Genomic DNA, 18,212 nt, shown 5'->3' with positions numbered 1-18,212 from the left:
GCCAAATAGCTCTACCTTTGACTCATCTTTCCAGAGCACATTGTTCCAGAAGTGCTGGTCTTTACCTCGGTGTTCATTGGCAAACTTTAGTCTTGCCCTGATGCTCTTTTGTATTTCCGGACATTATGGCATCTTCTTTCACTGGCAATGTATTTCGCTCCCCAAAACGTCTGTTTGCGGTTTTGATCTCCAGCTCCTGCCCTGTACCTTGACTCGATTATCTACCATTGGAAAGGTTATCATCGATTTACTTGGTTGAAAAAACCGTCGGCATGGTTTTGTGTTCCCTTCGAACGCATGTGAAGATGAGTGAGTGAGAGTGGGGAGACAGGGGAAAGAGAGGGGAGACGGGGGAGGGTGGGAAGACAGGGGCGGGGAAGGGAAGAAAGGGGAGGTGGAGGGAAGACAGAGGAGGAGGAGAGGGGAGACAGGGGAGAGGGGAGACGGGGGAGGGTGGGGAAGGGAAGACAGGGGAGGTGGAGGGAAGACAGGAGAGGGGAGACAGGGAAGGGAGAGGGAAGCCAGGGGACAGGGTGGGGAGACAGGGGAGGGAGGGGGGAGACAGGGGATACAGGGGAGGGAGAGGCGAGACAGGGGATGGAGAGGGGAGACAGGGGAGAGAGAGGGGAGCCCAGGGATGGAGAGGGGAGACAGGGGAGGGAGAGGGAAGACAGGGGACAGGGTGGAGAGACAGGGGAGGGAGGGGGAAGACAGGGGATACAGGGGAGGGAGAGGGGAGACAGGGGAGGGAAAGTGGAAAAAAGGGAGGGAGAGTGGAGCCCGGGGAGGGAGAGGGGAGCAGGAGAGGGGTCTAATGGTGAGAGAGGAGTGGGGGAGAGGCAGGGGAGGGAGAGTGGAGACTGGGCAGGGAGAGGGGAGACTGGGGAGGGAGAGGGGAGACTGGGGAGGGAGAGGGGAGACTGGGGAGGGAGAGGGGAGACTGGGGAGGTAGAGGAGGGACAGGGGAGACAGGGGGGGAATGGGAGACAGGAGTCAGAGAGGGGATTGGGGGTGATAGAGGAATGGGGGGAGAGAGAGAGAAGTTGGAGTGGGAGAGATAGATAGAGAGAGAGAGAGAGATAGAGAGGAGAGAGGAGAGAGGAGAGGAGGAGAGGAGGAGAGGAGAGAAGAGGAGGAGAGAAGGAAGAGAAGAGAAGGGAAGAGAGACAAGGGAGACAAGGGAGACAAGGGAGACAAGGGAATAGAGATGGGAGGGGATCCTATGTTAGCTTTCCTGTCACTTGGGATGGGTACTCTTCCACGTATATGCGTGTGTGTGTGTGTGTGTGTGTGTGTGTGTGTGTGTGTTTGTGTGTGTGTGTGTGTGTGCGTGTGTGTGTGTGTGTGTATATATATATAGTATGTGGGTGTATGTGTGCTCTATTATTTCCCAGTCATTAATATGGTATACCTGTGTTTTTTAACAGCATCTAGAGGTGATATTTAAGTGAAGCGTCACACCTAGTTTACCGATACAAATGGTTTCTATTTCTCTTTGTGATTTCACTCTCAAGGTCGCGTTTTGGACACCATCGAGCCTCGGTCCATGCAGCCGGGGTCATTCGTGTTTCTGAAAAGGATTTTAACGTCAACTCTCATCCAGAATGTTTTCCCCTTTAATCCCAGAATGTTTTCCCCTTTAATCCCAGAAGTTTTTCCGCTTTAATCCCAGAATGTTTTCCCCTTTAATCCCGGAATGTTTTCCCCTTTAATCCCAGTATTTTTTCCCCTTTAATCCCAGTATTTTTTCCCCTTTAATCCCAGTATTTTTTCCCCTTTAATCCCAGTATTTTTTCCCCTTTAATCCCAGTATTTTTTCCCCTTTAATCCCAGTATTTTTTCCCCTTTAATCCCAGTATTTTTTCCCCTTTAATCCCAGAATTTTGCGGACGTTGTTATCGCAGAGGCAGCCAGCGGAACGCAGCCGATGCACTCAAACGTTCCGTTGCTTGCGTGCGACTGCATTTTGCAACAACGGAGGGAGGGGCGGCTCAAAGGAAGGTTCCTCTCTCAGCGGATTGGGCAACCGTCCTAAAAGGAGAGTCAGCTGGAGCTCTTTCAAAACTTCATCCTTCAAAAACCCGTCGAAGCAACACCACAATCACGGTAAGTCATCTTTGTGGTTGCCTACCTTCCTTCGATGTTCGTTTGTTCTTGCCGTTTCATAACATTTTCTTACTAACCTCGTGTAGTTTCATACTAAAAAGCAAAAACTAAACCTTCGATGGCGTTCCATGGACTACCATGAGTATCTCGTTCTGAGGACATCCCGAACGCCCCAAATCACTTGATTGTTCATCACCAATTCACGTCTCGATGTATTCCACGTCATCTTATTGAATTGAACTACGAGGAATGAAGGAAACATTCCTTGTAAATTGTTCCATTCGAAGTGTTTTTGATTTGATGAAACCTTTAATCATCCGGACTTGTTTGGACTTTGAACTTTCTTATTGCAGGAAATCATAAGAGTTCTGCACGTTAATCGTATTTATTGTGTTTGCTTTTATATCGTTTGTTCATCTGACCTCTCAAGGTCAAGTCTAAAGTCAAGTGAAAATTTGTAGGAGAAGTCTTCGAAGGCCGGAAATACGAGTACAATTTGACAAAGTTAGGGGAAAGAGAGTTATCCAAAATCGTATGTGCTGCTGCTTAAAAGGTGTGCCAGGTTGCTGCAGAGGTAGGACACTTACCTTTGAGCTATCGAGTCTGGGTTCAAATACTGACCTGATTTTTAACCGTTGTATTGGTATTTCACGCGTTACGTCACAAAGTGCACTGTCCTCCTGGTTGAACCCGGTGTCCCTTCTGTGGTTTGTGGAAGTTACAGATCCCACGGTGTCCTTCTAGTAGAGTCAGGGTTTTCTCGCCCGCACCCTGAACAAATTACAAATTCCTGCCACCTTCGGTCAAACATCACGCTTGACCATCGAGTTCAGGCCGAAGACCTTACCTGGCTGACCCATCAATAAGGTGGCCATGGTTGTGGCCCTTAAGTAAATAGTAGAAGTGTTATTTAAGGCAAAGCATATTTTGTCATGACCTGGGTAGTGCAAAACATTATTCTCCAATCATCAAATCCTGACTATGATAATGCACTTTTCTTTCAGCAACACAACTTGCACACAAAGCAGAAAATAGACTCCACTCAAGGTGATAGACTCCACTCAAGGTGATAGACTCTACTCAAGGTGAGTACAGAAACGACCAGAACTCTTATCCTCTTATCTTCCCCCATCCAAAACCTTGATCTTTTCTACCCCCGTTAATTCACCCCAGATCCACTTTTTTGAAATTCCGACTTTTTTCCTGGATGTTCTAGCAATGTCCATGTATTTTTTTTTTTTAGCTCTCCCACCCAAACCCCCCCCCCCCCCCATTCTCATGCCTCCTCCCCCCCAAGCCCTCTCCCTCCCACAGATCTCCCGATGTTCCTGCTCTCAAATGTTGTACTTGTGTGCTTCCCACTCTCTCCCCATCTTGTCTCCCGCTCCCTTTATCATATGTTTTATATGTCAATTTGTCTTTTTGTGATCAATGTTGGCTGTTACACGAGCCTCGATCTTGTATCCCAAAAAATAAATAAAATCGGCACCCCGTAGAGAGCAAACCTCCACCTGGTTGACCATATCACTCAATGGTGAAGAATCACTTCAAATATTCTACTACCTGGATCCGGATCCGGATCTTCACCAAAATCCAATCATTTCGCCCTTGTCACACACACAACCTGTCTTTGTCACACACACACACACACACACACACACACTCACACACACACACACACACACACACACGCACACACACACACACACAACCTGTGGAACGGCACTCAGTAGAGAGCTTACCTCCACCAGGTGAACAGTTTTGTATCCTAGAGTAGACTAGAAAATCACAATACAGAATCACATTTCATCATAATCACCCGTCCACAACTTTTTGAGATATCCTGCTATGTATCAATTTTGGCCCCATCTCTCAATGGTGAAGAATCACTTTAAAACTTCTCGTAGCCGGATCCGAATCCGGATCTTCACCAAACTCCAATCATTTCGTCCTTGTCACATACGCTACCTCTCTGCCAAATTTCGTCCGAATCCGTACACAACTTTTTGAGATATTTTGTTCACAAAAAAAAAAAAAAAACGGACAGACAAACAGACAGAGGTGAAAATATAACCTGCATCCACCTTTGGTGGCGGAGGTAATCAGGAAAGACTTACCCATTGCGAAATGTGCTTGTAAAATTATTCTCATAGTTTAATGGGTTCTTGTCTGGGCTCGCAGGATAGCTGTCATGACCCAGGCCTTGACACGGTCCCTGAGGTCCAATTTGTCATCCCGAATGAATTACCTCCACATTCCCAATTGGCAAAACGACCTTCTCGCTGCGAGGCTAACACAAGGTTTGCTGAACGATGAATACTCGGCCATCTACCAAGAACGCAATCGAAATTCGAGCAAAGCTAATATATCTACACAAAGAATCTACTACATTTCACTACTACTAATGTATTTACAGAAACTTTACAACTGGCTACCAGAATCTCTATCAAAGCAACAAGAAGGTACTAGTCAGGTTCACCATGTTTTTTCGTTCAAAATTTTGGTAGATTAGCAAAACTATACATTTTTGGAATATTCAGAGCATGAGAAATCCAAAAATTAATGTTGGCGTTCGCGTAGACTCCTTTGCGAAAATGACACTCAGGACAGTGATGAAGATCTGTAAAAGCATATTCCTGAACGGTATAGACCTCCTAGATCCTGTGTATAGGACTTATAGTTCAATCTGATACTACCTATAACTTCCTATAACAACCTATAACTTCAAAGGACTTGCAATATCATGTATTATGTAATACAGTTATATCACAAATATAAAGACAATGGTTTTCAATGACCTTTGTTTGTTGCTTTTCTATAATCCTGAGCACGATTTTGAGGCCTTTATTGGATTCCTTGACCCAGAAAACATAGGATTAGCATATTTAATTAAGTCTCTAGGTTGACTAGAAGCCGAGATCGCGCAAAATATGTATTTTATGGCGGCCATTTTCAAAATCCAAAATGGCGGCCATGCAGGTGTCTGTGCAAATGCCAACATTGATTTTGATTCTCCATGCTCTGAAGGTTCCAAAAATGTACAGGTTTGCTAATCCCAAAATTTTGAAAGAAATTATATTTGTTAACATAGTGAACCTGACTATACCAGGAAAATCTTTCAACTCAAGAAAATATAATAATAAATATTGTAATCAGTGAGCAAGTTTGGAAATACTTCCCGTTTCTCAAGATATCTGCACAGAGCAGTCGATATAAACCACAAATATCCACAATTAGATGAATGTACACACCAAATGCAATGCGGCAGCTCGCATGTAAATGTTAATTATTTCAAATCTTTGAGATTTATCGCGAAATTAAAAAGCGTTTCATGATAAACCGATTTGGTTGGCTCATGTATTTCTCCTGGCCAGAGCAGTCGGCTCTTTTCGTCGTACCCTTTTGGGACGCCATATGGAGAGAAGGCCCTCATATGAGTAGGATCACCCAGGTCTCGCCCCGGTATCACCCGAATAGGCATCGGACTTGGAAGCGTCATTTCCATCCTTGCAGTCAACTATGTTGAGCTGCAATCCAGTTGCGGTGGTTCTCCAAACTTTGGATGTGCTGCTGCTTCTTCCTCAACAATTAAGGGAGGTTGAAGTCATTCAACAGTGCACAGTCTGCCGCCATGTTCTACTTTGCCAACTTTTTTGACTGTGGCATACAAGGCCACCTTATTACCGGCTTGTTGCTTCCTGCGCTTACGCAGTCAGCACGTAGCTCTTAACCTGATTCTGCTCATGTCGTCTCCACGTAGAAGCCCTGCTGCCCCAATGCAGTATCTTGCACCCCCATATATACACTGATGGCCTCTGCAATGCTGCTGAAAACTTTGTGGCACAATAAAAAGAAATATAACCAGACTCGGTTATTTCATGGTTAGAGCTTCCACTCCGAGTCTGGAAGGATCGTGGTTCAATTTCAACCCTGTTCGAATCATGCCAAAGACTTTTAATGTCCCGCTTTCTTGCTTCACACTCAGCATTTAGAGGATCCAGCACGGACTTAACCCTTAGGTTTCATTTTTTTTTTTGGTATACAAGATCGAGGATCATGTAAGAACTAACATTAATCACAAAAAGACAAACTGACACATAAAACACAAGACAAAGGGAGCGGGAGACAAGATGGGGAGAGAGAAGGAAGCACACAAGTACAACATTTGAGAGCAGGGACATCGGGAGATCTGTGGGAGGGAGAGGGCTTGGCATCCACGTGCGGGAGGAAATTGCTCCTGCTGAGTGTGGAGAGAACAGCAACGTCATAAAAGTTCACTGGAAAGTGAAGTCACATCTCGCCCCCATGTGTAGTGGTTGTTTGTCTGGTCAAGTCTCTTACTGTACTCAATGACCAAGCTATAGCAGCATGGAAATCAGGACGAGAACATTGGAAGGCCTGTAGTTCAAGACTGATTAGTGTTACACTTGTTGGTGGTAGGATGAGCTATAATCTCCTCCATGTGATGTCCTGCCAGCACCACCTTCTGTTTCAAGCATGGAAGAGAAAAATACATGATTTGAGGACTTTCAGCAGGCTGTGGACATGACACCAGCAAGAGAGTTCAAGACTGATTAGTGTTACACTTGTTGGTGGTAGGATGAGCTATAATCTCCTCCATGTGATGTCCTGCCAGCACCACCTTCTGTTTCAAGCATGCATGGAAGAGAAAAATACATGATTTGAGGACTTTCAGCAGGCTGTGGACATGACACCAGCAAGAGAGTTCAAGACTGATTAGTGTTACACTTGTTGGTGGTAGGATGAGCTATAATCTCCTCCATGTGATGTCCTGCCAGCACCACCTTCTGTTTCAAGCATGGAAGAGAAAAATACATGATTTGAGGACTTTCAGCAGGCTGTGGACATGACACCAGCAAGAGAGTCGGATGTCATATTCGGTGGCTTTGACGCCCTTGTTAGATCCAATTGGATGAAGATGACCAATAGGAATGTGTTTGTGGAGCACATGGGTTGGGAGAAGCCAATGATGCTGGCAAGGAACGACTCTCATTCCTCTCTTTTTAGAAACAACTGTTTGAAAATCATTTTTCAGATCGCAGTTCGAGTTATAAGCATCTGATGTGTTTTTCTTCTCTTTTGTCTCTCCCACACTCTCCCTCTCTCATGTCACCTTTAATTGAGATCAAACATAACAGTGGGTGGACATCTGGCGTAGGCAGAGGCATATCCATGGACCCATTGGCGTAGAATCTTATTTTCTAGTTTGAGCATCTAACCGATCCTGTTTTCTTCTTCCTTTTTTCCATTTCCTGCCACAAGGATTCCCCATTTCACAAACACACGAGCCATGGTGAATGGAGTGCAGCATCGCTCCAAGGGCCACAGTTCTCTCGAGTTGGGTTTGATGGTTCTTCTGGCCATCACGACCATGCTGCTCATTATCTTCATTTCTTTGTATGCTTCAAGCTCCAGTGAGTATCAACTAACCATTTCAGACATCTTTTTGGTAACTCTCGTCTTCAAAGGCTTTTTTTTCTACACCTTTTTTTTTCATGTGTCTAGGAAGAGGTGAACTCTTGGGAATTGTTTTTGTAAGGCTCACTTGGCTGCGCCTCGATGGGTTTGGGGGTATCGGAGTCGAAACCCTAATCCCATCCAGGTTCCTCCTGACGATGACTCCATCTTTACCTATTTGGGATCCTCCTGATGGCTCCAATACTGTATTTGGTCTGTTATTTGATGGGAGCAACTATGATGGTGACGTCGTCACCTAAACTATTTAAAGGGACGATTCTCGTGAAATATTTCCATTTATTGAGGATAAGTTCAATAGGACTTGATTCCCAAAGAAGTAGAAAAAAAGGTTTCAACAAATACAAGGGGATATACATAAGAAGATGCATGAAAGGGGAATTCTACGTCTACAGAGTGCGATATCCCGATGAAAACATTACAACTCAACATTATGTGCCAATGATGACAGTAACCACAACGACCCCAAGGAACATAACAAGAAGAAACGGCAAATAAATCACACTCATGTGGGACAGAGTTGGTGGTGTTATCAATGTCAATCGTCGGGTTTCTCTTCAAAGGAAATACATAGGCTTGCAACATGCCCAAGACAACAAGTTCTTCCTGGAAGCAAAATATTTTTTGAACTTGACCCATGGTTCCGGCTTTCTCTGTCTTTAAAACAACACGCAACACCGCTCTCTGGGGTTTCCGAGGACATTCCACGGGGTGGAGCGAGGCTGATGTCCCTCATCCTTTCTGTGTGAAGTGTCCTTGCCTTGTTGAGTTTCACTTTATTCTCCTGGGATTCTGATCTTAATGTACCATTCTCCGTTGCAGCGCGCCGATGCTGCCGAAGCAGTTCCTTGGCAAGGGTTGCACTAGGTGGTTTGCCATTACCTTAAAAGCAGTAGTCAGGGCTGGAATTTGGACCTCTAGGCCATCCTCTCCTGGGATCAACACTGACTAAATAAGCTGTGCTGTAACTGAAACCCAAGGGACGCTTGTTCACTTCTCCATTTCTTTAAATCTCTTTCAGAAGCACCGGAGAATTGCAGTAGTTCTGAGTGCACAAGGGCAGGTATGTATTGTTGTTCAATTTGAAACAGCATTGCTGGAATCTTTAATTTGGAATGATAAATGTTGTTGGTGGTAGGATGATGGTCACCTGACTAATGCATACACAACTACAATGGAACTCGGTAGAGCGCATACCTCTGCCAAGATCAACAGTTTACGTTTTGTATCCTACTTGTAGGTCGGATCCAGATCCGGATCTTCACCAAAATTGAATCCATTCTTCCTTGTCACACACCCAACCTCTCCACCAAGTTTCGTCCAAATCTGTCCACAACGTTTTGAGATATTGTGCTCTATTTAGTTTTTGGCCATATATAGTCCAGGCAAAATAAGGTTTCACTTGGAACAAATTGCAACAGAAATTATTTCACCACAATGCATTTCTCCAAGGTCCCCAGAACAACATAATAAAAGTCCCAAGCAATCCCAACATGGGAAATATGTCTAATTTGCATAATCCAATATGGCCGCTAATCTGCAATATTTCTCTCATATAACGAATGATGCTCTGTCTATTGGTGACAGATACACGAGTTTCATGACAAAATCACCATACTATGCTTATATAAAGATGTTCAGCTCGTGAAAAGCGCTGTAGTCATTGCTGTAGGTGTACAAAATGCTGGAACATCCAAATCAAACGATTAAACAGTTTTGTCATCCTCCTCTGTGAAATCTGGCAGTTCTGCATTGGTACAACTTGTACCATGACATTCCCCGCACACAGCACTGCATGTGAGACCATATTTTCTACAAGTACATCTTCGTGTATTGCAGTCCTTTTTACAGTTGCAGCAGATGACGTCCAGGAGTGCTGATGGTGCTGCGGCCTGATCTGTCAGTATTGGTAGGCAATGTCCAGCTGCTACGTGCCATCCCCACTCCAGTGGATTTAGATCGATCCCTTTCCACTGCTGTATTTGGTGGTACACACGAAGGCTGTGGTATCTTGCAGCTCCAGAGGTGGGTGGCAGGGTCTGTGGCTCCACATGTGAAACATTCTTGGTGACCTTCTCACAAAACCGCTTGTACCGCGCAAGGTGTCCAATCCTTCCTCCTCAGATCCTCCATACAACGACACTAGTGCATGTTCTCCTGACTTGGCGATAACCTTCTCCTCCATTTGATGTGTTTGACTGAAAACTTTAGCTTGTTGATAGAAGAAGGCATCGTTCATGACTTTTTTCAGTGCTAGACCCTTTGCCAAACCAAACAGGCGAGAAGTTGTATCGCAACCAAGAATAGCATGGACGAACAGCATACAGTCACATACATCACTGCCAAGCAAATTCTTTGATTGCTTCATGTTCCAAATCCTGTTCTTTCTTGAAGTTTACTTTGGTTCTGGTATCAGGAACAAGTCATGTGCCTCCATTTCAGCATGGTGAATAAGAAGGATGAGTAAGTCAGTGTCATCTCCCACCAGGACAGTGTCTGTTGTTCGTGCAGAGGCGACAGCTGTTTGAACAATTAACAAATCAGCATCTTGCTTCGCATGAAATGTGTTGCACCCAGCTGTCTCCAGTTTGTCACTCAGATAAGAAATGAAGCGCTGTTTGTTCCTCGCATTGTTCAAGAAATCCTCTTTTCTGGATTGAATCACCATTTCACCCGCGGAGTGAACTGTCACACCAGTACAGGCTCCTGTTCTTCTCATGTGTGTGGCATCTTTCGTTGATGGGTCATCATCGTAGCCATCAAAGACAACAGTAGCATATTTCTGTGCAACATAGTTGGTGTATAGATCACACACATAATCAAAGGTAGAACCTCTTGGCCAGGGTAGTCTGTGAAGTAGAGCACCACCATCAAGGATGTAGGCCTACTGGACATTTTCAGTAGGTTCTCGTTGTTTCTCTGGGATGACTTTCCAGATAGAATCAGCAAGAGTTGCCTTATTGGCCTGCAGTGGAAGGGAGGAAGATTCGAACAATGCAGGAGGGTGACTACAGAGTTCATACTTGAACAGTGATGGAACATCTTCACAGCGTTCAGCGACAGTTATCAGCCTCTGGAATATCAGCTGTGAATCCACCTTCAGAGATTCGCCTTTGATTTTGACAGTTGATCTTGTACCGAGTGTCTTTGCTTGATCAGCTTTTCGGAAGACAAACTCATCGACAGATTTCCCAACCATTGACGCTAGAATCCGTTCACCAACCTCTCTTGATCTTTCAACATTGACTCCTTCCTGAGCAGTCATGCCATTTGCAATGTTGAGCAGTGTACTGTTATTAACAAATGGGTTTCTCTTTTCAAGATAACTGATACGGGCAAGGGTGTCGCTGACATGTCTAGCTTGTCTTGTTGATGATATGTCCTTGTGTTGGTCACTGGTTTCATATGACACACCACTGAGCTTTTGCATTGCATCATTGATGTTTGCACACACTGGCATAGATAGGACCCGCACCAAGCGCTGGGTTTCTGTCATCCCCTTTCCTCTTGTAAGTCCCCACTTGTCTTAACACTTCTCATGAGCACTTGTTCAATAATGAGATCGGTCGACAATCCTGACCAATATCTGTCGCTGCGTCTCACCACATGGTATCCCTGCTCAAATTTCTGGTTGACTTCTGGGTGTGTCTCTGGCAGATTTAACATCATTTGAAGATAGATATATGCAGACTTTGCATATAGTGTGTGTCCAGATGCTGCAAAGTATGGTAACATTTCACGTACTGATTGGAGATGCATTTTCCAATTGCCTGTGCGTTCAGCCTTGAGAAACCTCTGTAGAATGTCTACCATTTCCATATATTGTACCCAGAGCTTGACTCAGAACAAAGGCAACACCTTTCCATTATTCAAGGTATTACATCACCATCCTGAAAATACAAAAGTACATAATTAGAGTGTTATAATTATTATTTCATTGCTATTACTAACTTCTATAATTGCAGATTGGTGGCCATATTGGATTATGCAAATTAGACATATTTCCCATGTTGGGATTGCTTGGGACTTTTAGTATGTTGTTCTGGGGACCTTGTAGAAATGCATTGTCGCAAAAAAAATTCTGTTGCAATTTGTTCCAAGTTGAGTGAAAAAATGGGCTAGATTGCCTGGACTAATATCTCCCAATGGTGAAGAATCACTTAAAAATTAAATAAAACTGGTGTTTCCAGGTCCGGACCTTGACCAAAATCTATGTAATCAATTTGTCCATGTGACATACCCAACCTGTCCACCAAGTTTCATCTGAATCCGTTCATAACTTTTTGAGATACCCCGCTGAAGGACCGACAGAAAAACATACAGACACATCGGGGTGAAAACATAACCTGTCCTGCACGTCCACCTTTGGTGGCAGAGCTAATAAAATAATATGCATTGTTTGTAAAGGGTAAACACAAACATCGAGGCGATCCGTAAGTATATTTAAATGGAGTATTATAAAAGACATCAATTCTTTCAATTTGTTTTAAAGAATATAAATGTCTAAACAAAATATAATATGATAACATTATTTTGTGCAATGGGTTTAAAGATCTCAGAGGAGTAATGGTTGGAGTGTCCGCTCTGAGTCTCGGAGGCCGCTGGTTCGAACCCCGGCTGAATCTTACCGAAGATTTAAAAACGGTACGTGCTGCTTCCTTGCTTGACGGTCAGCATTTGAACGGATAAGGCACGGACAAATCCCATAGGTTGGCATCCAAGGGGAGGAGGAAATTCCTCCTTAGGAAATGCCCTGCCAAGTGCGGTGACAAAAGCGGTGTCATTGTTTTGGAGTCTCTGGTACCCAGAGTGCCCCAGGAAGTGACGACACTTTTCACAAGCTCATTAGCGGTGTTTGTCTCGTCTAGCAGTCTTGTGGTGTGTGTGTGTGTGCGTGTGCGTGCATGCGTGTGCGTGCGTGCGTACGTGTGCGTGCGTGTGCGTGCGTGCATGCGCGTGTGTGCATGCGCGCGCGTGTGTGTGTGCACGTGCGTGCGTGTGTGTGCATGCGTGTGCGTGCGTGCACGTGCGTGTGTGTGTGTGTGTGTGCACGTGCGTGCGTGTGTATGCGTGCATGTGCGTGCGTGTGCATGCACGCGCGTGCGTGTGTGTGTGTGCGTGCGTGTGCGTGTGTGTGTGTGTGTGCACGTGCGTGCGTGTGCGTGTGCGCGCGTGCGTGCGTGTGCGTGCGTGCGCGCGCGTGCGTGTGCGTGCGTGCGTGCGCGTGCGTGTGTGCGTGTGTGTGTGCACGTGCGTGTGTGTGTGTGTGTGTGTGCGTGCGTGCGTGTGTGCGTGTGTGTGTATGTGCGTGTGTGCGTGCGTGTAGCGTGCGTGCGTGTGTGTGTGTGCGTGTGTGCATGCATGTTCAGCTCCACGACGAGCCTTAGATAATGTATTTAAAAACTAGAAGGGTACTTGGCAGAGTGCATACCTACGCCAGACTGAGCAGTTTATATTTTGTATCCCACTGTTAGGCCGGATCTGGATTCGGACCTGAACCAAATCAAATCGGCTTGTTCTTGTCACTTACCCAACTCATCCATTAAGTTTTGTCATAATTCATCCACAACTTTTTGTGATATCGTGCTACATATCGTTTTCGGCCACATCACTCAATGGAGAAGAATCACTTAAAAATAAATAATTCTCTGATCCAGATGTGGATTCGAATCTTCACGAAAATCGAATCGATTCATTCTTGTCATACGCCCAACATGTCCACCATGTTTTATCTGAATCCATCCACAACCTTTTCAGATATCTTGATCACAGCCAAACAAACAGACAGATGAACAGTGTGAAACCATAACCTCCAATAACAAAAACATTAACGAAGTAACCAACAAAATCAAGTGGAGTAAGGTTTGCCAAGTTGGTTTGTCAGTGAAGTTGGGTGTACGAAGATGGTTTGTCAGTGAAGTTGGGTATACCAATATGGCTTGTCAGTGAAGTTGGGTATACCAATATGGCTCGTCAGTGAAGTTGGGTGTACGAAGATGGTTTGTCAGTGAAGTTGGGTATACCAATATGGCTTGTCAGTGAAGTTGGGTGTACGAAGATGGTTTGTCAGTGAAGTTGGGTATACCAATATGGCTTGTCAGTGAAGTTGGGTATACCAATATGGCTTGTCAGTGAATTTGGGTATACTAATATGGCTTGTCAGTAAAGTTGGGTATACTAATATGGCTTGTCAGTAAAGTTGGGTATACTAATATGGCTTGTCAGTAAAGTTGGGTGTACGAAGATGGCTTGTCAGTAAAGTTGGGTGTACGAAGATGGCTTGTCAGTGAAGTTGGGCATTCCAAGATGGCTTGTCAGTGAAGTTAATCCTGTCTCTGTCAGCTCAGAGACAGGATTGTGTCGAGGCACAGATCTGGGGAAGCCTACAAAAAAAATTCTGCTGCATTGAAGGTTCCCAAGGGCACAGTGGCCTCCATAATTCTTAAATGGAAGAAGTTTGGAACAACCAGGACTCTTCCTAGAGCTGGCCGCCCGGCCAAACTGAGCAATCGGGGGAGAAGGGCCTTGGTAAGAGAGGTGACCAAGAACCCGATGGTCACTCTGGCTGAGCTCCAGAGATCCTGTGTGGAGATGCGAGAAACTTCCAGAAGGACAACCATCACCTCAACACTCCACCGATCTGGGCTTTATGGCAGAGTGGCGAGATGGAAGCCAAACAGGTCAATCTTGGTTTCATCAGACCACAGAATCTTGTTTCTCACAGTCTGAGAGTCCCTTCGGTGCTTTTTTGCAAACTCCAAGCGGGCTTTCATGTGTCTTTCACTGAGGAGAGGCTTCCGTCTGGTGGTTCACCCTCAACAATCACCAATAAACTCCAATACATTCAGAACTCCGCTGCCCGTCTACTCACCCATTCCCGGACCCGTGACCACATCACCCCCGTCCTTTACAAGCTTCACTGGCTCCCCATCTCCCAGAGAATCCAGTACAAAATCCTCCTCTTGACCTACAAAGCCCTCCATAACCTGGCCCCATCCTACCTGGCTGACCTCCTCTCCAGACACACTCCCACCCGTAACCTCCGCTCTGCTGGTACCAACCTGCTGACCCCCCCCCCCCCCATCCGGACCAAATTCAGATCCTGGGGGGACAGGGCCTTCTCCATCGCTGCTCCCACCCTCTGGAACTCACTACCTCACACCATCAGAGACTCCTCCTCACTCACCACATTCAAAACATCACTCAAGACCCACCTGTTCAGCACTGCATTCAACATTCAACCCACAGCATTTAACCCCTGACTATCACTTCTCCTTCTCCCTCCTTTTGCTTTAAATATTTCCCTATTGATTCTTGTCTTTTTGCAATTGTTGTTTTCATGTTTTGTTATGCATTATGTTTTGCACTCTGTCAAAGCGCCTTTGGGCTTCATGAAAAGCGCTATACAAAATAAATGAATTATTATTATTATTATAACAATATAACAATATATACATAACAGTATAACCAATATACCATCATAACAGAGGAAATAGCAACTTTCAGTCTTTCAAAATCCATACTGAGTCCCAATTTATCGCATGTTAACATATAATTTCTCAAACAGTACATTTCAAAGTTTCAAAAAAATATAGTTTCGTTGATTGGTGGGGGGGGGGGGGGGGAGGTGCTAGGTGGGCCCCTCTAGCTCTTAGACTAAGAACAATGGACATGTAATGTCCAAGAACAAGGACATGGATCTACTGATGTAATGGGTGGAGATTTTGGGTGTTGACATTTCATAATCTGGGCAAGGTTTTAAGCTTGCCCATGTCGTTGGCCTTGACGTCCATTTTGAGGCCAACAAAGGCCCCTATAAAGTATATTTTGGGATGTGGGGTCTGGCATTACTGACACCGGCCCGCTAACAAAATATAACCTCCATGAGACCAAATACCTCCATAACTTTTCAATGTCCAACACGTTCTGAAATCTCCGCCGGAAAAGCTCACCCGTTCTCCCCTAAGCTCACACCCTCCCTCCCTCCTTCGCCCCCTTAGCCCCTTCTGGTATAGTCTATGTTGTGGTTAAATCATTTTGAATAGATCTGAGCATGATGACGAATCACCCTCGGAGGAACCATTCACCCTAACTACCCAACCCTGCCCCATTTTCCACTTTATTATTCTCATGGCTGGTGTACAATTCTTATAATATCGTAAAACGTTACTTTTCTTTTAGTTTACGTAACATAAAATATTCACTTTCCATTGCGGGGGAATGTATGTCTAGCAATCAAAAATGTTATACAAATGAGACACTCGCAATCGTCAAAGATACTGCACATCAAAACATATAATGAGGTGTGTTTATAAATAAATAAATAAAAACATTTATCTATTTCCTTCCCATTTATCTACTTTATTAGAATTACTAAAGATGGCGTCTCTTGGACTATATTATGAGAATCGCACCCCTAAAACCTTGCGAACAATGTACGTGCGTGCGTGCATAAACTGTATACGGTAAATAGTTTTTAAATCTGGAAGTTATTTTGGAACAGCTGAATATGATTACCTGAGAGCAGCTTGAAAGTCTGCACATGAAATGAATCGACTTGGAAGAACTTCCCAATGGAAAAGAAGAAATCATTGAAAGCTGCTGCTCTTAAAAGGATGCTCTCTCCAACATTGCACGAGTTGTAAAGAATATTGAGAAAAACCTTTTACTTCCAATCTCGAATAATACCTGGAATACTATTGTGCTGTGTTTGTTATAGCTCCTGAGTTCGTCTGTCTATGTCTTTTATATGTTATTTATGTCAAGGTCTCAGTCTGTCTCTGTGTCTCTCTGTGTCTCTTCCTGTCTGTGTGTGTGTGTGTGGGTGTGTGTGTGTGTGTGTGTGTGTGTGTGTGTGTGTGTGTGTGTTTTCATTGGTTGCTGGGAGACACAGTGCAGCATGTAGAAAAATCCGTTATAAATAACCGTTTGAATACTGAAATAACAGTTTGCTTCAGAGGCAGGTGGGTGTACATGCTGGTTGGTGGACATGTTATATTTCAGGTAAGATGTGCATGATTTAATATATTATTATATGATGGAATGTGGATCCATGACCGAGGTTGTGGATCTACTGATGTAGGTACACTACTGATGTAGGTAATCTACTGATGTCGGTAATCTACTGATGTAGGTAATCTACTGATGTGGATCCATGACCGAGGTTGTGGATATGCTGATGTAGGTAATCTACTGATATCGGTAATCTACTGATGTAGGTAATCTACTGATGTGGATCCATGACTGAGGTTGTGGATCCGCTGTTTGGAGAGGTTCTGGGATGAAAGGATCGAAACCTCAAGGAAGAACGGTGCCCAGCTGATGATCAACGCGGTCAGGAAACCTGTCAATTGTTTACAGGTTAAGGTTCTTACTTTTGGTTCAAGATTAAGTGACTTAAGATTTGTGCAGAATTTAATTGTTTTCTCGTTCCAAGATTTACGTGTCCCGGTGTGTACCCTGGTTTAGAATAGGTACACCGTATCCCTGCGTGTCGTAAGAGGCGACGAAGAGGGTTGGCGTCAGGAAGGGCATCTGGCCATAAAAACATTGCCTCAAAAAAAAGAGAACCATGACAATCACAACTACATATGGGCAGGGTACAGCCCGAAGTGGAGATCGGTTTCTGAGGTTTGGGACATGGAATGTAGGGACAATGACAGGGAGATCAGGAGAAGTGGTGGAAGTATTGATCAGAAGAAGAGTGGACATATGTTGTGTGCAAGAGACGAGATGGAAGGGAAGTGGTGTGAGAATGGTGAAGGGTAGGCATGGACAGAAATACAAGGTTGTGTGGCAAGGGTGCTCAGAGGGCATGAATGGTGTTGGTGTCCTGTTTTCTGAGGAGTTTGTAGACAGTGTGGTGAGTGTGACTAGAGTGAGTGATAGGTTGATGATGGTGAAAATGATGATTGGAAAGCTCTTGGTGAAGGTCATCTCGGGATATGCTCCGCAGATTGGTCGGAGCGATGAAGAGAAGATGAAGAGAGGAGAGCTCGGCGGGTGAAGTACCAACCGAGAATGAAGGTGTGGAGGTTGAAAGAGGTGACAGTAAGGGAGGCATTAAAAGAGAGGCTGAGTAGGGTCGAGGATGATGTGGTTGAGCTTGAAAGTGGTTGGATGTCAATGAACGATAGTCTGTTGGGAGCCGTTGGTGAGGTATCTGGATGGACAAAGGGACCACCGAGGCACTCGGAAACATGGTGGTGGGATGATGAAGTTGGAAAGAGGATTGACGAGAAGAGGAAGAAGTTCAAGGAGTGGCAGAAGGCGAAGGGTACGGGAGCAGAAAAAGCAGAGCATGAAAGTTATAAGGCAGCCAAGAAGGCTGCAAAGAAAGAGGTAGCAAAGGCACAGAAGGCATGTCGGAAAATGTTCGGAGAACGCTTGGATTCGGAAGAGGGTCAGAGAGCGGTATTCAGGATTGCAAAGCAGATAGCGAAAGAGAGGTGTGATGTGATGGGGGTGAGTTGCATGAAGAATGAAGTGGGAGAAATCATTGTGGACCCAGCTGGAATTAAAGGAAGATGGAAAAGATATATGGAAATGCTGTTGAATACAGAGAATGAATGGGATGGCAACATAGAGAGTAACCCAGTTTTAGGACCAGC

The 18,212-nt window shown here is 44.8% G+C and overlaps 1 protein-coding gene across 4 annotated transcripts in view; it reads left to right on the top strand.

Moving 5' to 3' along the window:
• Positions 1 to 1,967: 1,967 nt before the first annotated feature.
• Positions 1,968 to 18,212, top strand: part of LOC137430407 (membrane metallo-endopeptidase-like 1) — a 159,941-nt gene continuing 143,696 nt past the window's right edge. For all 4 annotated transcript variants that reach the window (XR_010985050.2, XM_078780661.1, XM_068121266.2 and 1 more), the window contains exons 1-4: positions 1,968 to 2,106; positions 3,111 to 3,191; positions 7,390 to 7,541; positions 8,624 to 8,665. Coding sequence is in view for 3 of the 4 variants with exons in the window: in XM_078780661.1 (XP_078636787.1) it covers positions 7,418 to 7,541; positions 8,624 to 8,665 (166 nt within the window). In the remaining variant the exon portion in view is untranslated. The remainder of the gene's footprint in view (positions 2,107 to 3,110; positions 3,192 to 7,389; positions 7,542 to 8,623; positions 8,666 to 18,212) is intronic.

Source organism: Myxine glutinosa, chromosome 6 (genome assembly GCF_964187855.1).
Source record: "Myxine glutinosa chromosome 6, kmMyxGlut1.1, whole genome shotgun sequence".
In the NCBI taxonomy this organism is placed as follows: Eukaryota; Metazoa; Chordata; class Myxini; order Myxiniformes; family Myxinidae; genus Myxine; species Myxine glutinosa.
Note: the sequence above shows the minus strand (reverse complement) of the source record. Positions and strands in the feature narration are given on the sequence as shown.